Genomic DNA, 23610 nt, shown 5'->3' on the forward strand with positions numbered 1-23610 from the left:
GAGATTCACAGGAGTGTAATAGAACAATGCATAATGCCAAGCCACATAAGAACTTAAGTTCGACGACCTGAAGCTAGGTCAATGAGATGGGTTTTTGAGGGTGTGATAGGAGAGGAAATTGAGATAGGAAGGTCTAGGGCTCAGGCAGCTGAAATCATGAGCACCAATTTTAGAGCAATTAAAATTGGAGATAAAGAAGTCAGAATTAAAGGAGCGCAGATTCATTTTATGATTGTAGATTGAGTTACCAACTCTGGCTGAACATATTCCAGGTGATGTGGACAAAAGTGGTGGCCAGGAATATTTGTACAATGGTTAAAAACTACAATTAAAGTTGGTGAACTGTGATGATGATGTTAGTGTTTGTTATCTCCTGGAGAGGGTGTGTTACAGAAATAACCTGTAGTTAGACTCATACATGCGTTCACCCGAGTACATGTACCTGAGCACACTTTAGGAGGGGTCAATTGAGCCCTCTTTGCATTGATCATGTCTGATCTGATTATGACCATTTGGTAGCTTCCTGATCTTGATAAACAAGATTTGTATTTTATTATGCATTTACAGGTTAATTGAATCTGAATTCCTCAAAGTGCTATAGTGTGATTTTAGCTCATGTGTCTGTTGCATTAGTGCAGCCCTGAAATACTAGTCCAGTGACATTAGCACTATGTGACTGCCTGTGAGAAATCATACAGCACAGAAGCATGCTGTTCAGCCCATTGTGCCTCTACTGGTCTTTGAAAAAACATTGTGTATAATACCAGCCATTGTTTTTATTTTGTCCTTAACTCTGCGTGTTCCTCGTTCTGAAATACCTATCCACCTCTACTCCCAGAGTCATTTACAGAATCGACTTCAATTCAGGTGGAACATCCCAGATCCCGATAGCTTGGAGAGAAAAAAAACAGGTTGTGTCCACTGCAAACCTTTTGCAAATGTTTTTGAGTCTCTGCCCTTGGATTATCGATTCACTAGAAGGAACAGATTTTCTGTCTTTTGCCTTCTCATACCCTCTCACTGTCCTGAAAAACCCGGTCGTCCCTTCACCTTCTCTACCATTCTTCAAGTTATACTGTTGTACGTAATGGCTGCTAACCTTCCCTTCAGCCACCAATCAAATGGTTTAGTTAAAAAGTGAGTAACGATGTCATTTATGACATTAATTAATTGGTACTTGTATGTGATGTAGCTAAAACTGTGCTGAGAGTCTTGAGTCAATTAATGGAGCAAGTTCCACTTGGAAAACTTAACCTCCCAGCACCTCCGTGACAAGACGTTCCTTCTAGATGTGAATTTATTATGTTGGAATTGGCAAGTAAAAATCTTTTCCATGTCTTGTCTTTCCAGATTATACATGCATCAAAGGTTTTAGATGAAGTTCCAATCCCAGAGGACTCTGAGCTGGACCAGAGTCACCTTCGACGGCGGAGGTTCCCCTTGGAATCAGATGATGAGGACTTTGTAACATCAGCTGGTAAGAGGATGGAGGAACCTAATGGAAAGCTAGAGTGAAATTTGACTATTAGCATCAGAATAGCTGCTTCTGTTTCCAGTGCATTGGTACTCTGAAAAGAATGATTAATTTCCCCGATCAATATCTCGAAGATGTAGACTACTTGTTGGACTGACCTTTTAATCTGTACTCTCCATGAGCTGGTCATTATAAATATTCAAATCGTTATTAAGATGTGTCTTTTTTTTAAACTGTAGGGCTATGGCAGCCACGATTCATAGAAAATTACAGGAGCAGGAGTAACCATTTGACCCTTGGAGCCTTCTCTGCCATTCATTATAATCACGGCTGGTCATCCAACTCAGTACCCTGTTCCCACTTTGCCCCGTACCCTTTGATCTCTTTAAGAACCACACCAAAACCTCCTTGAAACCATTCAATGTTTTCATCTCAACAACTTTCTGTGACTGAGAATTTCACCGGCTCACCAATTTTAGGGTGAAGAAATTCTTCCTTCTCCCAGTTGGCACAGTGGCTCAGTGGTTAGCACTGCTGCTTCACAGCACCGGGACCCGGGTTTGATTCTAGCCTTGTGCGACTGTCTGTGTGGAGTTTGCAAGGTTTCTCCCTGTCAGGATTTCTCATGTGTGGGTTTCCTTTGGGTGCACTGGTTTCCTCCCAAAGATGTGCAGGCTCGGTGGATTGACTGGGGTAAAAGCCCCATGTGGGGTAGGATTCTTTGTAGGGTCAGTGCAGACTCGATGGGCCGACTGGCCTCTTGCTGCTCTATAGGGATTCTCTGAAATAGTCTTCCCCCTATCTTTAGACTGTGACTTCCTCCCTGGCCTTTGGGAGCAGCCATGCCATCCTGACCCATTGATCACTCCTTGCATTGCCAGCATGGGCTTGCTTCTGGCCAGTGACAAGGAGGAAGGGAGGAGCTCTGTACATTGCCACAGGGAGGGCTGGGACTGTGCTCAGTGGCACAGAAATGGGCAGGGTGTAATGAGAGTGGAATGGTTATCACTGGCTGCTCACCATGGCCTGGAGATCCAATCCATCTTTTCCCTAGGACTTTGAAAATTAGCGTTTATTTTCCAAGAAACCCAAGCCAAACATCAACCAGGGATCTAACCTCTGCCTCTGTCACTGAAGGGTCCCGGCTTGAAGCATTGAAAAAATTTGCTTTATTGATGAAACAAGTCCACAGGTTATAAACACCTGTACAGAGTTGTGGGTGTCACATTCTAGGAAAGATGTGAATGCACTGGAGAGAGTGCAGAAGCAATTTACAAGAATGATTCCAGGAATAAGGAACTTCAGTTATTAGAATTGATTGAAGAAATTGGGACTGCTCTGCTTGGAGAGGAGATGGCTGAGGAGAGATTTGATAGAGGCTTTCAAAATTATGACACTAGATAAGGAAAAGCTGTTTCCACATAAAGGGAAAAAGAATGAGAGGGTGTAGATTAAAAGGAACGTGCAAACAAGCAACATTGATGTGAGATTCATACAGTGAATCATTAGAATTTTGGAATGTGCTGCCTGGAGCTTTGGTGAAGGCATGTTCAGCTGATGCATTTGAGAGGACATTGGATAATTATTTGGAAAATAATAGTGTGCAAGGGTATGGCTTTGGGATACTAGGTAATAGAATCAGTGCAAGCATGATGAACTGAATGGCCTTCTCTGCACCATAGCACTTTTGTGATCTGAGGTGTGAGTCATATACAGATTTAAGGGTAGATTGATACAATAGGTAAAGTCATAAAGAATTAGACCCTTTGGTCTAATTCATCCACACCAACCAGATATCCTAAACTGATCGAAGACCATTTGCCAGCACTTGGCCCATATATCTCTAAACCCTTCCTATTCGTATATCCATCCAGATGCCTTTTATATGTTGTAATTGTACCAGCCTCCACCACTCCCTCTCGTAACTGGTTCCATACCCATGCATCCCTCTACATGATCAAGTTGCCTATCAGATTCCTTTTAAATCTTTCCCCTCTCACCTTAAACCTATGGCCTCTAATTTTGGACATCCCTACCTGAGAAAAAGACCTTGGCTATTCACCCTATGTTTTTATAAACCTCTGACACTCTCAATCTCTGACACTCCAGGGAAAATTGCCCCAGCCTGTTCAGCCTCTCCTTTTAACTCAAACTCTCCATTTCCGGCAACATCCTTGTAAATCCTTTCTGAACCTTTTCAAGTTTAACAACATCTTTCCTATAGCAGGGAGACCATAATTGAATACATGATTCCAAAAGTGGGTTCAGCTACAACATGGCATCCCAACTAGGTGGATTAATGGAACACTTTCGAATAGGGAATTTTGAATTTGCTGTTAAATTAGACTAGTCATTTGTTGAAGAAAATGTTTTGAACTCCTGTCCTGAATGTTGCCTCTGAAGATAAATATTTCAGACAAGACACTCTAAGCCAGGAGGCCTGGGTTCAAATCCGACCTGTTGCAGAAGTGTGTAATAACATCCCTGACCAGTTTAGTTCGAAAGTAGCTAAAACATTTGGATTCAGGACAGGAGAAAATGCAATCTAGTTCACTGGGCTGGATGTCCAATATCGGAAAGAAACTCAGCAGGTGTGGAAGTATCTGTGGAGACAGAAATGGCGTTAATGTTTGGAGTCCAATGTTCATTCTCTCCATCATCTGGCTGTAATTTCAACCCAGGTATTCAAGGTCCTCCAGCACAGCAATGTCTTCAGCCTTCCTTAAATTAGTATGCACATCACAATTAAAATAATAAGGAAGCCTGACTGCCTTTGGCTTTGAAATACCAGAAGTAGACTGTCTATCAAATTGCATTGTAAAGTCTTAAGAAAGATCTGGAGAGGTATTAATTGCTCACGGACATTCTGCTCTTTCTCACAGAGGGGAGCGCTGACTTTGAAGAAGGTAGCACACCAGTCACAGTTGAACCTGAACATACACCTCTAACCCCGACGGAGATCCCAAAGGAGAAAACAAGTAAGAAAATGTCACTACGTTAATTGGGCCTCCCTTCACTATTCTGATTGTGTCATAAATACTGTAAATGTTTATTGAGGCTAGACAGTCCAGTCATGTTTTTGTCACAACTTGAACTAAAGGCAGTTAATCCAGCAGTTTGCAGTGAGCTTCTCATGGGCTGCATTCTGAAGCATATCTCAAGTGGGCAAAAAGGAGGTCAGAGTTTATACCCGATGGCGCACCCCAGCTGCAATTTGAAGCAGTTTGCATTGGAGTCAACGTCACGGATGTCCTAGATCTTGAAGTGGAGCCAGGCCTATATCTTGACACCAGAATCCACCATCCTCAGGTCGTTTTTCTTGCGCAGAGGAAATACAAAATTTGTTTTACTTGTCACCTCAAAGTGTTTAGATAATCATAAACTGATTTATATATTGAATTTGCGTCACTTGAAGACTTTGTGGTGCTCATTACCTTGTTTGTGGACAGGTTTTCCTGCTTTTCACCAACCTTTATCCACCTAACTGATGGTACCAAAGCTGTTAATAGCACCTCCACAAACCCACCCTGCTGTTTGACAGCCCTTACTGTGTACAAATGAATTTCCATAGAATAGCAATAGCGGCACGACAGAATCATTTTTGAGGCTACACCTAAGGTATTCCAAAAATGTAGAGAGGACATTGTCAATGTAAGGTTTCGCATTCTTTCTTGGTAGAGGCAGAACCACCATGAGAGCGACCTCTGGCAGTGGGAGAAGAGAGAATTTCCTGGTCTCATCTCTGTATGACTCCTGCAAACAGATAAAATTCCATATAACAGCCAGAGGTGTTTGCTTTTGCTGCTCTCTCCCCCCATACAATTCCCCTGTTCTTTTCCTTATTGCTTAATTGAAGATGGAACCCGATTCTCTCTCTCAACATCCTTCCTTCACGTGTCTGTTTCTGTGGTTATTTCTTAGCCAGTACACAATGAAAGGAGAGAGGTTTCACTGAGTCACTGGGCTGGGTGATTACCAGGTTCTTAAAAATGAAATTCACGTTCCTCAGCGTGAAGGGGACTTTACAGCTCCGTCTCCCCAACAGTGACAGAAAGTGATGGTTTTATGACTGGGCATGGAGGCCCTCCGCTCCATCTCCCCAGTGCAGAAGGGAGTTTAGGGTCATGTTCCTAATATGGGAGAGAACTGGTGTTCCATGTCCACAGTGCAGAGGACAGCCTGGAGCTCAATGTCCCCATCATGGACTCAAACTTTTTGTCTCCAGTGCAGAGGTAGGAGGGTTAAGGTTGAAACTCTCCAGTGTGGAGAGGAACTGACTGCCAGCCCTCGGCAGCACAAAGAAACAGCAGCAAATAAATGTCCCCGCCTATGACTTGCAGTTAGGGGAATGACTCACCAATATTTAGAAGCAGCTACAAAAACAGCAATCTGCATTAAGAGTTGGAGCTAGGAGCTCTGCATATAAGGCTGCAAAATCTAAAGTGAGAATGCTGCCAGAAAAACCATTGTGACTGTATGGAAATGAATGCACTCCTTTCAGTGGAGGAATGTCAAGACTGCACAGTAGTTGGAATGATTTGCCTGACTGCAATTTTTAAAGTTTTCACTGATGTTCATCATCCCACCTCTGGTCCTTGTCCGAGTTTAGACGTGACAAAAGATTGCCGACTTATTTCTAGCTCATCTGGCTGAATATAGTCTTTCTGTTCAAGCAGTTTGTTGGAGCTGCATTTTAGATAACAGCTTTTATTCAGCAAAGAATAAGTTTAGCCATAGGCATGGCTGTATTGTAGGGTGTTGAGAACCATTTGGGCCTAGACTTTGTTTTGAAACTTTTCTGAAGAGTATTTTGCATTACTGGTTCCAGTTTACATGGTCACTTGCAGCTGTTGAAATGGGACCCTTATTTATTACACCATATTGTTCACAGCCTTCCTAAAATAGAGAATAATTTCACAGCAAGGAGCGGGACTGAAATTAGCAGAATAACTCATTTCACAGGAGCTTAATATAGCCATCTGTAGAGTTGAGCTGTTGCACCCAGGTTTAGTTTCAAGCTTGTTTAGGTTCTGTGTTGTCTGTTCCTTTGACCTACTGAGAATAAACTATCATGTGAGTGAAAAAAAGATTCCTCATGCTTTATTCTTTCATGGGCAAAGGCAGGATTTGTGGCCTATCTCTCATTGCCTTGAATTGAATGGATTGCTTGGCCCTTTCAGAGAGCAAAAATCATTTTGTCTGGAGTTGGATGTAGGTCAGACCAAGTGAGGGTATTAGAATCCATATTCCTGATTTATCAATTGAATTTAAATTCCACCAGCTGCCCTGGTCGGAATTGAACATTTGCTCCCAGACCATTAGACTAGGCCTTTGGGTAACTCGACAGAGGTGGATACTGCAGATTCTGGAGATTACAGCCAAGAATAGAGTGGTGCTGGAAAAGGACAGTAGGTCAGGCAGCATCCGAGGAGCAGGAAAATCGACGTTTCAGGCAAAAACTCTTCATCAGGAAAACGCATCAAGTGACATTATCACTAAGCCAATGTCCCTTATACCAAGGTTCCACTACTTTATAGCATCCTGCTTGTCATCTGATTAAACTTAATGATGATTGTATAATCACCCCAATTATTCACTCCCAATGAACCTACAACTGGCCCAGGTATGAGGTGATAAGCTCTGGAAAGCAAAGTCACTTGTTCTTCACAAGTCTGCTACTCTCGCTATGTGTCTTATCTCAAATTATTATTTTTGTATATCTAAAAGTGCATAACAAAATGTATTGATAAATCAACTCATCCCGTTTTCCCATGCTCTTTCAAAGGAATCTCTTTCATAAATCCACTAGTTCGTCGGAAATGGAGAGCCAACAGGACTGGGGTGGGGAAGTCCAGAACTAGAGGGCATAGGTTTAGGGTGAGAGGGGAGTCCTAAGGGGCAACTTTTTCACACAGAGGGTGGTACATGTATGGAATGAGCTTCCAGAGGAAGTGGTGGAGGGTAGTACAATTGCAACATTTAAAAGGTATCTGGATGGGTATATGAATAGGAAGGGTTTGGAGGGAAATGGTTCAGGTGTTGACAGGTGGGACTAGATTGGGTTGGGATATCTGGTCGGCATGGGTGGGTTGGACCGAAGGGTCTGTTTCCATGCTGTACGTATCTATGACTCCATGACTCTAGTCACGGAAATAACATTATAAGCTACATTACCCGCTGCAATGGATTGGCAACAGTAATATGTGTGAAACTTGTGTAGGTCTTTCATGTGAAATTTTGCCTGTTAACTGTAGAAGTTAATCTTAAGCATTTTCCAGTGGAGGCACTCATTGGATAATTGCTTATGTACATGTCCACCTCTGCACGAGGTCTTCCATAATTGGTGAGCACTTACAGGAGGAGTTGGAATTGATGATCTCTGAGGATGTGAAAAGACCTATATAAATGCAGGTTGCCCTTAACTGATGAAAAAAAAATACTGTTTTGTCTCCACTGCCTATTAACCAAATAGAAGTGATTTATGTTTACAATAATATAGATACTTCACAGTATTGATAATCCAGGACCAATGTAGGATTCAGTGAATACAGCAAAATGCAAATGATCAGATGCTCACACACAGCAAGAGTTTGTAGCCAGTGCTGAAGCCTACTTCCTCTACCTAATTAATTCACGAGCTTGTCTGTAATGTTTATTTCAAAAGGCTCCAGAAATCTGCAGGAAGGCTTTGGAACCTTAGCTAATCTGTACCAAAAATAGAAGTGGAGATATGTTTCAAAATAATTATGGCAGGAGTAATTTTGCAAAGTATTTGGATTTAGGCCAGGATACTGGCTTCAATTTAGTTGCCTTTTCACAGTACGCTGGTCCATACAAGTTGTACAGGTTTTCGGCACAAGTCACATAGGATCTTAAAAACTGTCCTCGTCAGCTTCTATGAACTTAGGTGAGCCAAAACTCTGCTGTCTATACTCTAACTGCACTGAGCACCATTTACCTGTCCACCTCTGCACTCACTGACCCTATACTGAATCCTGGTCCGGCCGTGCCTCATTTATAAAAATGCCATCCTCATGTTCAAAAGCCTCAGTGACCTTGCGTCTCCTTATCCCTGTAACCTCCTTCATTTGCACAACTTTACACAAACTCAATGCTTATTGACTCTGATCTCTGGTACATTCTCCAATTCCTTCATTCTGCCATTAGTGGCTGTACCTTCAGCCATCTCAACTGGAAACTCTAGTATTCCTTCCCTGAACCTCTCCATTTCTCTTAGAAAAAGTTGCCAAAAACCTGCTCATTTGACTCCCACCAGATTTATTAGGTTACTTTTCTGCGATCCCTTTGAGCTGCTAAACTAGACAACTATAAATGCAGGTGTTTTAGAAAATGGCTGCAAGTTATTGTGAATTGTAAGTTAGCTGGAGACAATAGTTTGAAGCATCTTGCCCTTGGGTTTCTTTGATTCTTTTTGCTTGAAGTTTGATGGAAATTATGCTTGCCTAGTGTTTTATAGCATTGTTGGAAGAGGGCCCATTGATGAAACTGCAGTTGCAGAGATTCGTGACCAGAGGAATATGTTGGAGGTGGCTGCACCTGGTTATTTTCATTCCTGAAATGTCGACTGTCCTGCTCCTCGGATGCTGCCTGACCTGCTGTGCTTTTCCAGTGCCACACTTCTTGGCACTGGTTATTTGCACTTCAGGTTGGAAATGAGTCATAATCCGCATATGGAGTCAATTTCGATACAAGTCTTGGATGCCACTCTTTTAGTTCAAAGTCTTGCTCCCACATCAGTTTCATTGGTTCAATGTTTCCAAATTGGCCCTAGCGTAGGAAAGTTCTATCTTTTCTCAGCAAGTCTGACTGTTGCTAATTGTAAGATTCAGTAATTAAAGGGAAAGTTGTGAGTAACTAAATTAATCACTTTAATATACTTAAGGTTTAACAACCCTTAAATATATAATTTAAGCTTTCCCAGGACACAATGTGTTTATAACTGAGTTTTTGATTATGTAGCCTTAAGGCATATTAATGGGAGCAGTAAACCAAATTTATTTAATTTGTGCAAGCAATGACCTAGTCATTATCCTGGATAAATGGAAGTCATTTATGCCTCTGCAGATAAGCTGATAACCCTCAGAGAATCACTACATTATTCTTAAACTTCAATTTCTTTCCTTTTCTCTGCTTTTCATCATCTGTCTGGATGAGCAAATCAGGTCAGTAGCTGTGCTGAGGAACAGATTACCATTCCTGCTGGCCCTCCTTTTGTGTAAAACTTATAATGATTTACAGATTGCATGTACAAAAGAATTATATCCAGCCGCATTGTGTGACGAGCTTAAGTTGGTTCCTGCAGAATCCCCCTGTTTAGAAAATGTGAAGCTTTTGTCCTAAAATATTAAACCTTTCATCATATCCATGTAGACGTATTTTTTTGTCAACTCAGGGAAATCCACATGTATTTGTGCACTCTCAGACACCCAGAAGGCATATAGTAAATCTGACCACATGGAATTCCCTACCTGTTCTCACTTTGGGGCTGAATTGTTCTCACTAAGTCCATCATTCAATTGAGTTTATGCAGGAAAATTGAAAGTACAGATGCATCAGGAATCTGCTGCAAGGTATGTTTTCATGGTAGTGACTACACTTGATGTAGTGTGAGATACCGTCGGCTGTCAAAGCAGTTAGGTTACTTAGGTTCTTTTTTGATGCACTGGCTGTTGGACTGTCTGTCGAACACAGGAGAGGGAGAGGAATGCCGGTTTTGAAAAATGTTATTTTTCATGGGATGTGGGTGTTGCTAGCAAGAGCAGCATCTCCTATTCGGCCTTGATTGTCTTTCTATGGAGTAGCTTGCTAGGCCATTTCAGAGACCCATTAAGGATTCGCCACATTGGGAATCTGGGCTTACATATAGGAGAGAAGGACAGGAGGTTTATCTCTGTAAAGGGCATTAGTGAATCACATGGGTTTTTACATCAATTAACTGATCATTTCATCATTGCTCTTGCTGGGGCTAGCTTCATAGTTTTTTATTGAATTTAAATTCCAGCAGCTGCTGTGGTGGGGTTTGAACCCAAACCCCCAGAGTATTAGCCTGGTCCTCTGGATCATAAATCCAGTGGCATTACCACTATGCCATTGCCTTCCCCTCTCTAGTGACGTAGTGACTTGCAGCTCATGCAGCTCTGGGACCTACCTTCCCAACTGCGTTTATTGCTGAAATTTCTTTCCTTCACATTCACCAGAGGGGTGAGTGACAAAGTTTTCAAATTCAGTGGTCCTTTCTGACCTTACTTCAAATTACCTTAATGCTGCATCAATTCACAATTAATCCTTTACAGCTTCCAGACATTATACGTTTAAAGATGCAGTTAACTTCGCAATATAGTTGGTGTGAGAATGTGCTTGGATTTATTAGAGTTCTTTTATAAATGCACCGAGAAAATTGACAGTAAAGGCCTCACGAAAAGACAATATGTATTCTAACAGCTTATTATAAACCTGCTTATTACACATCCGTTTCTCTGTCAGTTCATGTGGCTGCTGGGAGTGTAGAACTATTTTTGACCTTGATTTATTTTTAAATCAACTGTATTGGTTTATTTTAAAATGAAATCTTTTCCTCAGATTTTCCCCCAACCTTAAATTTCTGAGCTTGGGAATTTACAGGGTAAAGGGCAAGATCTGATCCCTTTCTTTATTGTTGGAACAAATTTGTTAGGTTAGATTATGTCTAAGGAGGGGAGCAAAATGGGCCATGCCAGGAGATGTCTTCTCCTGACTTGTCAATGTCATTCCATGTTTTTGTTTGCTTCCCCTTATTTTCCCATTGACATCCATAAAATTGGGCCCTCTCCACCTGAGACTGACTTGAGGGATTTGTAAATCCTCGTGGTTATAGAATTATACAGCACGGAAACAGACCCTTCAGTCCAAGGCATCTCCGCCGATCAGCTGACCCTAGTCTCATGTTAGATTTAGGTTTTATTGTCATGTTGACTCAAGCACGGAGACAAGGCTACAGTGAAAAGTGTACAATGTTGTCTCACACAGCGCCATTTTAGTTACAAAATATCTAGGTGAAAAGTCTAATTTACAGAAGGAGAAAAGTAAAGAAATAAATTTAAATGTTCAGTGTCACAGTCTTCTTAGTATAAACATAGAAAAATAAAGAAAGAAACAATCAAACATTACAATCAAGAGTGTGGTACTAGAAAAGCACAGGAGGTCAGGCAGTATCCAAGGAGCAGGAGAATCGGCATTTCGGGCAAAAGCCCTTCATCAGAAATGAGGCTTGTGAGTCGAGGGGGTGGAGAGATAAATGGGAGGGGGGCTAGGGCTAGGGGGAAGGTAGATGAGGGTGCGATAGGTAAATGGGGGTAATGGCGATAGGTCGGAGAAGAGGGTTGCACCATCCTCTTGAAGTGTCCAACCTTTCCATTTTCCTTCCCACCTATCCCCTCCCCCTCCTCTCCAACCTATCACATTTACCCCCCACCTCCACCTACCTATCGCACTCCCAGTTGCCTTTCCCCCAGATGCACCCCGTCGTGTTTATTTCTCCACCCCTTGGCTCACAAGCCTCATTCCTGATGCAGGGCTTTTGCCTGAAACATCGATTCTCCTGCTCCTCGGATGCTACCTGACCTGCTGTGCTTTTTCCAGCGTAACACTTTTGAATCTGATCTTCTTCTCATTTTCTCCTGGTCAAACATTGCAGTCCTTTCATAAGCGATAGGCCTGTGAACATTCCAAGCTGGCATTTCCCCAAGAGGGCTGTCTCCCTTGAACTGGGCATGCTTTCACTCGTGCTGGGCAGCTCCCTTCACTGCTGCTAACCACCATTGGACAGGCCTGGCTTTGCCACTGCTCACAAGGCTTCGGCTCTGTCTGCTGCTTTGCCGCTGCTGTCACCTCATCACAATTGCCAGCATTTGATTCATATCCTTCTAAACCCTTCCTAATCATTTACCCCTGTCGATGCTTTTTAAATGCTGTAATTGTACCAACCTCCACTACCTTCTCTAGCAGCTCATTCCAAACATCCATCTCCCTCTGTATGAAAACGTTGCCCCTCAGGTCCCCTCTCACCTTAAACCTATGCCCTTTAGTTTTGAACTTCCCTACCCCGGGAAAAGGCCTGGGTGGCACGGTGGCACAGTGGTGAGCACTGCTGCCTCACAGCGCCAGAGACCCGGGTTCAATTCCCGCCTCAGGCGACTGACTGTGGAGTTTGCACATTCTCTCAGTGTCTGCGTGGGTTTCCTCCGGGTGCTCCGGTTTCCTCCCACAGTCCAAAGATGTGCTGGTTTAGGTGAATTGGCCATGCTAAATCACCCGTAGTGTTAGGTACAGGGGTAAATGTAGGGGGTGGGTTGCGCCTTGGCAGGTCGGTGTGGACTTGTTGGGCCGAAGGGCCTGTTTCCACACTAAGTAATCTAATCTAATCTACTCACCCAGTCTATGCCCCTCATAATTTTATAAACCGCTGTAAGGTCACCCCAGAGTGTCTGATGCTCAGGAGAAAAGGCCCAGCCTATTCAGCCTCTCCCTATTGCTCAAACCCTCCAACCTTGGCAACCTCTTTGTAAATCCTTTCTGCACCCTTTCAAATTTAACAGCATCTTTCCTATAGCAGGGGGACCAGAATTGAACATTATTCTAAAAGTGGCCTCAGCAATGTCCTATACAGCAACATGATGTCCTAATTCCTATACTCGATGCACTGACCAATGAAGGCAACTGTGCCAAACACCTTCACTACCCTTTATACCTGCGACTCCACTTTCAAGGAACTATGCATCTGCACCCCTTTGTTCAGCAACACTCCCCAGAGCCCCACCATTAACTGTGTAAATCCTGCCTGACCAGAATGCAACCCCTTGTATCTGTCTAAATTAAACCCCATTTGCCACTCCTTGTCCTATTGGCCCAACTGATCAAGGTCCCATTGTACTATGAACAAGAAAAAGCAGTATTAGACTCTACAGTACCTTTCATTTCTTTATTCTTTATTCTTTGATGGGTTGTTGATGGTGCTGGCAAAGTCAGCATTTGTTGCCCATCCCTAAGCAGTTTGCTAGGACTTTCCAGGTGGAAATTAAGAGTCAATCATACTGTGTTGGGTCTGGAGTTATCTGTAGACCAGCTCAGGAGAGTACTTTGCTACTCTCATGGATATTAACAAACCAAATGGAATTTTAGACAGTTATTGATTGTTGTATGGTCGTCATTATTGAGATGAGTTTTCAATTTATTAGCTAAATTCAATTTCACTTGAGTCTATATTCCCAGAGCATTAGCTTGGGATTTTGGATTACCACATAGCCTTGGCAGGTTGGATTAAGGAGAACCCCAGGCATTCTACACTTAAATAAGGAAGAAGAGGAAAGCCAGAGTTGGATAGGGTCGGCCAGGGATAGTGGAGGGAGCATGTGCCTGGAGTAGGAGGAGATGAGGAAGTCCTTAATGAATACTTTGCTTCAATCATTAGTGAGAGGGACCTTATTCTTTATGAGGACAGCGTGAAATAGGCTAATATGCTGAAACAGGTTGATGCTAAGAAGAAAGCTGTTCTAGAAATTTTGAAATACATGAGGTTAGATAAGTCCCCGGGCCAGACTGTATATACCGAAGGTTATTATAGGAAGCAAGGGAAGAGATTGCTGCATCTTTGGCAATGATCTTCACATCCTCACTTTCCTCTGGAGTAGTAGCAGATTATTGGAGGGTGGCAAATAGTCCCTTAAGATAGGGACTAGTGCTAACCTGGGAGTTACAGATCTTAGGTCGGTGATGGGCAAATTACTGGAGAGGATTCTGAGAGACAGGATTTGTGATTATTTGGAAAAGCATAGCTTGATTAGAGATAGTCAGTATGGCTTTGTGATGGGTCATGCCTCTCAAACCTTGTTGAATTCTTTGAGGATGTGACAAAACACATTGATGAAGGTAGAGCAATGGATGCGTTGTATATGGATTTTAGCAAGGCATTTGACAAGGTTCCCCTGGTAAGCTCATTCAGCAAGTAAAGAGGCATGGGACACAGGGAAATTTGGCTGTCGGTATACAGAATTGGCTGGCCCATTGAAGACAGAGGGTAGTAGTAGATGGAAAGTATTCAGCCTAGAACTCTGTATTCCACAGAGGTCTGCTCTGGGACCTCTGCCCTTTGTGATTTTTATACGTGAATGGGGAAATGGAAGGGTGGGTTAGAAAGTTTGTCAATGCCATGAAGGTTGGTGGAGCGGTGGATAGTGTGGAGGGCTGTTGCAGACTGGAAACAGGATGCAGATTTGTGCTGAGAAGTGGCAGATTGAGTTCAACTGGAAAGGTGTGAAGTGATTCATTTTGGAAGATTGAATTTGAATGTGGATTACAGGGTTAAAGGCAGGATTCTTGGCAGTGTGGAGGAACTGGGGGATCTTGGGGTCCATGTCAAGTTGATAAGGTTGTTAAGAAGGCGTATGGCCTGTTGCCTTTCATTAACAGGGGGATTGAGATTAAGAGGCGTGAGGGTATGCTGCAGCTCTATGGAGCACTGGTTAGACCACACTTGGAATATTGTGTTCATTTCTGGTTGCCTCATTATAGGAAGGATGTGTACGTTTTGGGGAGGGTGCAGAGCAGGATGCTGCCTGGACTGGGAGGGCATGTCTTATGAAGAAAGGTTGAGAGAGCTCGGGCTTTTCTTATTGGAGTGAAGAAGGATGAAAGGTGACTTGATAGAGGTGTACAAGGTGATGAGGCATAGATAAAATAGATAGCCAGAGACTTTTTCGCCAGTGCAGAAATGGCTAACATGAGGGGCATAATTTTAAGATGATTGGAGGAAAGTTTAGGGGAGGTGTCAGAGATAAGTTTCTTTACGCAGAGTGTGGTGGGTACATGGAGTCCACTGCCAGCAGTGGTGGTAGAGTCAGATACATTAGGGACATTTAAACCACTCTTTGATAGGCACATAAATGATAGTAAAATGAAGGGGTATGTAGGTTAGTAGGATAAAGGGTCAGCACAACATTGAAGGCCAAAGGGCCTGTACTGTACTGTTCTATGTGCTGTGCCACTGATTTCTTTTATGTATGAAGAAACAATCATCAACAGAGGTCAATTGATTGAACTTGTGTGACCAAACAGTTCAAAGCTTAATTTCATATTTCTCAGTGAATTGCTTTTTGTTTTGGTTGGTCACGAGATGATTATTCATTTCAGTTTCATATGCTTATTAATTTTGTCAGTAGGGATTGTGTACCAGATGAGGTATTAAACTGAGCTCCTGTCTGCTCTCAGACGAATGTTTAAAAAAAAATTCAATGGCTACAATGAAAGAAGCAGAAAATCTTGGATGTCCTGGCTAATATTTATTCCTCAGTCACTACCATTGAAAGAACAGATGAACCAGGCATTGCTGTCTATGGGAGCTTGCTGTGCACATATTGGGTGCTGTATTTAGAATCATAGAATCCCTACGGTGTGGAAACAGGCCATTTCTTACATCATAATAGTGACCAGGCTTTATAAAACGCTTAACTGGCTTAAAGCACTTTAGGGCATCCTGAGACCATGAAATGTACTTGTTTCTGTGGTAAGGTCACGGAGCTGTTCAAAAAGGTCAAGGTAAACCAAGTGCATTTGCAAATGGGCGCTCGTAGCAGTGAGCATCCGAGGAGCAGGAAAATCAACGTTTAAGGCTGGAGCCCTATCAGGAAACAGCTTTTCCTGATGAAGGGCTCTGACCCAAAACGTCAATTCTCCTGCTCCTTGGATGCTGCCTGACCTGCTGTGCTTTTCCAGCAATACACTCTCACCTATGATCTCCAGCATCTGCAGACCTCGCTGTCTACTAGTAGCAGTAACACTTGGAAGATGAGCTTCTGATGCAAGCCTTTGTTACTGGACATACAGTATGCCCCCACCCTCACCCTGGTGTACGTTTTGCCCCTGAGGCCCTGCTGTCTCTTCAGCTTGGGTATTCAATAGCACTTGACTTGAGACAGTCTTGTTTGCTGCTGTGAACGCATAATTACGGAGCAGCATGTGACAGGTATGTTTTGGGAACACATCAAAGAAAATGTTTTTCAGACAACGTCCTTGTCTTTGATGTAATTTCTCTGCACTGGGAAAAGGGATATTATCAGATGCCTTTTAAATTTACAGCATTTAGGTTATCTTGTGCTTACAGCCTTTGAAGTGAACTTTTTCAGTTGTGTTGCTGCTAACTACATGGTTTAGTAGTTAATGAGTTTCAATTGCTGTTTAATTTCAGTCATGTTGTTGTTTACATTTTAGCAGCTGAAATAATTGTACTAGGAATAAACTTGTTAGGAAGCAATCATGTTTTCTAAAAATATACCATTAAATGAATATTTACATTGTACAGATGGTGACAGGTTCTCTGATCTCCTCTTCTGTACCTTGTCCACCTTGGAGGTCCACCGAGTGGCAAGAAAAATTAGAGAGGTTGCTGCCACATTCCCATGGAAAAGAATAGAAAATTGTCTTTTTTCCCTAGTAACTATTCCTGGCAACTTCTCATCTGCTACCTCTAAAAGTATAATGCTGGCAAGAGTTGTTTGAGGTAGTTCAATACCATCAATGCTTCTTGGTGTTGGTCTCGTCTGGTGATTACTGGTAAAGGATACACCCTGTAGGATACTTTCATAGAGAGCCTGTTCTTCGATAACAAGAAGGTCTATTGCGTGATAGTAATAAGCAACTATATTCTGTCGGGAATAATTATAGAGTCATAGAGATGTACAGCATGGAAACAGACCCTTTGGTCCAACCTGTCCACGCCGACCAGATATCCCAACCCAATCTAGTCCCACCTGCCAGCAACCGGCCCATGTCCCTCCAAACCCTTCCTATTCATACCCATCCAAATGCCTCTTAAATGTTGTAATTGTACCAGCCTCCACCACATCCTCTGGCAGCTCATTCCATACACGTACCACCCTCTGTGTGAAAAAGTTGCCCCTTAGGTCTCTCTTATATCTTTCCCCTCTCACTCTAAACCTATGCCCTCTAGTTCTGGACTCCCTGACCCCAGGGAAAAGACTTTGTCTATTTATCCTATCCATGCCCCTCATAATTTTGTAAACCTCTATAAGGTCACCCCTCAGCCTCCGATGCTCCAGGGAAAACAGCCCCAGCCTGTTCAGCCTCTCCCTATAGCTCAAATCCTCCAACCCTAGCAACATCCTTGTAAATCTTTTCTGAACCCTGGAACTGGTACAATGCTCCCTCTGAAAGATAGATTCAAACTCCTTGTGTATCTCAGAATGGGCAGGGTCAATCTCACATGGGATCAACCCGCATAAATGACTCTCTTTCTCAGCATTTTTATAGCAGCTACCCCACACATCATTGTGTGGTCTTAACCAGATAGAACCTATCAGCAGTTTGTTGATTTAATCATTGCATAGTTATGAAACGTAACTAAAGGCAATAGCTTCTTTTTGATTCATTTATTGCTCCATCCTACATCCAGTCCATTCTCAGGGTTCCCTCTTTTTGTTCAGTTTCCTTGAAGTCACCTGGAATTTACCAGTTGTGATGTGGTGTTCAAAACAAAGCAAATCATGGTGAAATGTTATCAGAGTCATTTTGTCCTCAGCTGAAGTATTGTGTCCAGTTGTGGGTACCATGCTTGAGGAAGGATGTGAAGGGACTAAGAGAAGGAACAGAAAAGAAGTCATGAGAATTGCTCCAGAAATTAGGTGGTTTTCTAAATGTTGGAGTAGTTCGAGAAGAACTGTCTCCATTGGTGGAATGATCAATAACAAGAGAGAGCTTAAAATGGGGGCAATTGACCAAACAGGAAATGTTAACCTGAGGAAAACTTTTTCACCCAGTGAGGTGTTAGAGTCTGGAATGTACTGTCTGAGAATGTGGTGGAGGCTGGTTCACTGGAATGGTGAGGATCTGGAGTGCACTGCCTGAGAATGGAGCGATTGGAGATTTGGGTGGAGAGAGCACACCTCCAAGGTTTTGGAGAGGCAAGAAATATATGAAGACCATGAAATTATTGAATGCGGCTATTTAGAGGAAGACAATAATAGTGACAAAGGATGAAACGCTGGGCAGAGTACTAGTGCCTGATATTGGGGCATTCACAAAGGTCAGCAAATATTGAATCAAGCAATGCAACTGAAAATGTTCTCTGCATTTCTATGAACTTGAGGACAGACAATGTAAAAGGGTGGAATCTCTGAAGAGCTGTGGGGGTGGGGGTGGAGAGGGATGAGAGCAATGAATTGTTTGCATCAATAGTGGGTACTATAATAGCTTCAAGTGCATGAAGGGGAGCAATATAAGTAGAAGTTACTTTTTACAGGAAACATAAATATAGCATTGTTTAAAAAAAACACTTTTGGTAAAGTGGTGCCTTGAAATACTGCAGCTAATTTGCCACATTTCATATTTCCTGAAGTTACTGCGTTGATCCAGTGGTACTTCCAGTATTTTGGCAGCTGGACACCATCACTAAGTGTGTGGAAAATAAATCACAGTTCAAACTGTTCTAAGAGAAGTAATCCATTTAGAACCAAAAATGGAAAAGCACAGGGAAGATTGCTTCTTGGCATGATTAGTTTTGTTACTTCAGATTTTGAGGCAATGTCATGAGCTACTGACTATCCCCAAGTTACTGCAGATGCTGGAAATCTGACACAAGCATAGAGAAAGATGGAGAAATTAAACAGATCTGGCAGCATCAGTAGAGGGAACACACAGTTAACATTTTGAGTTAAATATGACTCTTCTTCAGAACTGAAAGCAGTTGCAAAATGATTTTTTTTAAATATCACTGATTAGATCCAGAGGAGGAATGAGGGAACAGATCATGTAGAGGCCCAGTGCAAAAGGCAAAAGGGTTTCTAATTGTGTTGAAAGAGAAATGAAGATGCAAAATGGGTGTAAATTAAGGTGTGAAAGGGAGAAAAGTAGAAAAAACACTATTTTCCAATCCTTTTCAGTTCTGAAGAAGGGTCATTTTGGATTCAAAATATTAGTTCTGTTTCTCTCTCCAGATGCTGCCAGACCGGCTGAATTTCTGCAGCCTTCTCTGTGTTTGTTCCTGTATCCTCACCTGGCCTGTTTGGTGGCAAGTTATGCAGAAAAAGATAATCCGCCTTTGTCAGACTTGACAATACAGTGGTACTTCAGTATTAGGAGAAAGTGAGGACTGCAGATGCTGGAGATCAGAGCTGAAAATGTGTTGCTGGAAAAGCGCAGCAGGTCAGGCAGCATCCAAGGAGGAGGAGAATCGACGTTTCGGGCATGAGCCATTCTTCAGGAATTCTGATTCCTGAAGAAGGGCTCATGCCCGAAACATCGATTCTCCTGCTCCTTGGATGCTGCCTGACCTGCGCTTTTCCAGCAACACATTTTCAGCTACTTCAGTATTAGTCAGAACCCATTTGGAGTAATTGCATTCAGTCCCGGGTGTCATGAAGGACACTTTTAGAATAGAAACCCTAAAGTTTCGAAACAGGCCATTCGGCCCAACAAGTCCACACCGACCTCCTGAAGAATAACCCAACCAGATCCATTCCCCTACCCTATTATTCTACACTTAGCCCTGACTAATACACCTAACCCTGAACACTATGGGCAATTTAGCCTGGCCAATTCACCTAACCTGCACTGAGATAAGAAATCAGAGCACCTAGAGGAAATCCATGCAGACTCTGGGAGAATGTGCAGACTCCACATAAACAGTCGTCCGAGGCTGGAATCGAACCCGGTCCCTGGTGCTGAGAGGCAGCAGTGTTAGCCACTGAGCCACTGTGCCAACCTTAGACAGCATCTTCTAAACTGTGGTCACTACCACCTAGAAGGACATGGGCAGCAGATACATGGAAAGAATACCACCTATATGTTCCCCTCCAAGCCCCTTGTCAACTTCACTTAGAATTCTATTACTGTCCCTTTGGTGTTGCCAGTAAAAATCCCGGAGCTCCCTTCCTAAAGATGTTGTGGTGTACCTACAGCCCATGAACTGCAGCGATTCAAGAAGGCAACTCTCCGGAGCAATTGGAGATGGGCAGTAAATGCTGCCACAGCCAACAATGCTCACATCACATGAGTAAAGGCCAACTTTCCTCTGTTTTGATGAAAAGTTGCCATTCTGAAACATCTGAGGAGAAAGTGAGGATTGCAGATGCTGCAGATCAGAGTCGAGAGTGAGGTGCTGGAAAAGCAGAGCTAGTCAGGCAGCATCCAAGGAGGAGAATTGACATTTCAGGCATGAGCTCTTCATCAGGAATGGAGGGCATGATTTTCCTGCTCCTCGGATGCTGCCTGACCACACTCTCGACTCTGAACCATTAACTCTGTTTCTGTCACCATGGATGCCTCCCAATCTGACATTTTCAAGCATTTTCTATTTTCCATTTCTAGTTTCCTTTGTGGAAAAGATCCTCTACAATTTCTGCCCCAGAGTTTCAGCTACATATGTCATCCAGTGGGATAATAAACACAGAATCTCGGCTGTCCTTTTATCAGAGAATAACATAACAGTCTGGACGGAGTGTGGCTGGATAGATAATGGAACTGTGTGTGTGTGTAAATGTGACTGGCAGTGTACATTATGCAATTGTCCCTCTGGGAGCGGTCAAACATTTGAGGCTGAGGTATCAGCTCAAAACGCTTAGCGGCAACAGTGGAGCAATGAGGGGTTACTGCACTGCAAAACTTGAACCAATTCCCTATTCTCTTAACAAACTGGAGGCACGAGGGGCATGGTTGGATGTTGATTTCAATATATAGATGAAAGACGATTGGGAATGAGGAAGGAGGAAATCTGTCAAAGGCTCATTAAATGTGTGCACAGATTAATCCACTTTCAATTTATAGGAAGTTCTATGTTTTTTTTTTAAAAGCTATGTTGGACTCTCAGCAGTATTGATAGCAGACTTGATCATGTTTAAGAGTGTCTTTAGAGTCATAGAGGTGGACAGCGTGGAAACAGACCCTTCGGTTTAACTCGTCCATGACGACCAGATATCCTAACTTAATTTAGTTCCATTTGCTAGCATTTGGCCCATTTCCCTCTGAACCCTTCCTGTTCATGTATCTATCCAGATGCTTTTTAAATGTTGTAATTGTACCAGCCTCCACCATTTCTTCTGGCAGCTCATTCCATACACTCACCACCCTCTGCGTGAAAAGATAGTCTTAGCTTGAAAGCTGGACAACCAAAAAGTCTTTGTTTTTGATTCTGAGGTTAATGAATAAATTACTTGGCCAGGGATCAGATTTCATTCAATTTATTTATTTACGCCCATGAGTTTCTTTTGTCTCACTGCTGCTGTGATAAATAACTCTATTTTTGGAACAATACCATTTGCAGTTTTCCTGCTATCAGTTTAGATATCAAAGCAAAACGATTAACTAACCAGACTGTTGTCTCACATTTATCTTGATTCCTGTTTAACTGATAGCTGTATGTGTTTGAGTTTCCTAGTTTCATAACATGCACTTTTTAAAGTTGACCATGGAATATGAGCATTACTGTATCCTGAGAGCATATAAACACCTTATTAAATCCTGTAGTCTTTATGGTGTAGGAACATCCACACAGCTGGTGAAGGTAGTTCCACAATTTTGACCCAGCGACAGTGAAGAAATGGTCACATTGTTCCCATGTATGTGGTAGAGGTGATTTAGATCATGGGTTTGGAAGGTGCTGTTGGAAGAGTCCTGGTGTGTTCCTGAATTGTCTTGTAGATGATACACACTGCTCGTCACTGCAGTGGGGTTGTAGAAGGAGCGAATGTTTAAGATGGTGGATGGAATATCTGTCAAGTAGGCTGCTTTGTCCTGGATGTTGTGGAGTCTTGTTGGAGCTGTACTCATCCAGGTAAGTGGGGAGTATTTCATCACCCTCCTGAATTGCACCTTATAGACCATAGACAGTTCTTAGGGCATCAGGAAGTGATGCAGAATTCCCAGCCTCTGATCTCTTCTTGTAGTCATGTGGTTAGTCCAGTTCAGTTTCTAGTCAAAGGTAACTCACAGGATATGGATAGTGGAGGGTTCAGCGATGGTGATATTGTTGATCATTTAGGGGACGTGTATGGACTCTGTTCAGAACGTAAGAAATTGGAGTTGGGCCTTAAGCTCTTTCCTGTATCCCCAGTCATTTGCTTCTCTCAGTCTACCATTCCTGGCGCCCTGAATATCTTGAAAACTTGGTTAAATCTATTCTTCACTCTTTAATTTTAAGGAATCCTATCGTGGATTTAGAATCTTTCCATATAATTTAGGCCACAAATCATTCCAGTAAATCAGTAGTTCACTCCCTGTGAGGCTGATCCATCCTTCCTAAGGTGTGATCTAGAACACTTCAGTTACCTGAAGCATGACTTTTGTTGCCTTGTGTTCTGTTTTTTGGATTGTGAACAGCAGTATTCCCTTAGCCTTTTTGATTAGTCTCTGTCCCTGGTAATGACCTTTTCATGACCAGAAGGGATGGGGCAGCTGTGGGGACGTTGGCATTGGCAGCTGAAGCCTGGGTTCAGTCGGGGTGGAAGACTCTGTCATCAGACTGACATTAATCTCAGAATGAGGGAGAGCAGGGAAGCAGCGGGAAACCTCGCTCAGCAATGTTCAGCTGATGTCAGGGCTGCAGTGCCTGGGTCTGGGTTGGAGTCAGGTTAGGCTTGGTATCTGGCGATGGACCAGTCAGGATTGAGGAGGCTAGTGGGCAGGAATATTATTTACAAAGCACAGCCACATTGGTCTGTGGAGACACTTTCAAGAGTGGTTATTGATTTTCAGCCTTAGTGAGAGGTAATGTTGGGGATTTATTAGAATCCATTGTTAAGGAAGTAATAACAGTCCATTTCGTAAGTCAAAACACTACAGAGTTAGCGTGCTTTTATGAAGGGTGAATTCTGATTGCCTAATATGCAAGAGTTTTTGAAGATGTGACAAGCAAAGTGGATAATGGCGGCTCTGTGATGAAGGGCTTATACCTGAAACGTTGACTCTCCTGCTCCTCAGATGCTGCCTGACCTACTGTGCTTTTCCAGCATCACACTTCTACCCTGATCTCCAACATCTGCAATCCTCACTTTCTCCTAGTTCTGTAGATGTTGTATATCTGAATTTCTAAAAGGCATTTGATGCAGTACCACGCACAAGATAAGATTGCATTA

At 42.7% G+C, this 23610-nt stretch overlaps 1 protein-coding gene across 14 annotated transcripts in view; it reads left to right on the plus strand.

The window, feature by feature from the left end:
* hspg2 (heparan sulfate proteoglycan 2) overlaps positions 1–23610 on the plus strand; it is a 529465-nt gene that overhangs the window by 136751 nt on the left and 369104 nt on the right. For all 14 annotated transcript variants that reach the window (XM_072586792.1, XM_072586797.1, XM_072586801.1 and 11 more), the window contains exons 2-3: positions 1351–1477; positions 4357–4452. In XM_072586792.1, coding sequence (XP_072442893.1) covers positions 1351–1477; positions 4357–4452 — 223 coding nt within the window. The remainder of the gene's footprint in view (positions 1–1350; positions 1478–4356; positions 4453–23610) is intronic.

This window comes from Chiloscyllium punctatum, chromosome 16, assembly GCF_047496795.1.
Source record: "Chiloscyllium punctatum isolate Juve2018m chromosome 16, sChiPun1.3, whole genome shotgun sequence".
In the NCBI taxonomy this organism is placed as follows: domain Eukaryota; kingdom Metazoa; phylum Chordata; class Chondrichthyes; order Orectolobiformes; family Hemiscylliidae; genus Chiloscyllium; species Chiloscyllium punctatum.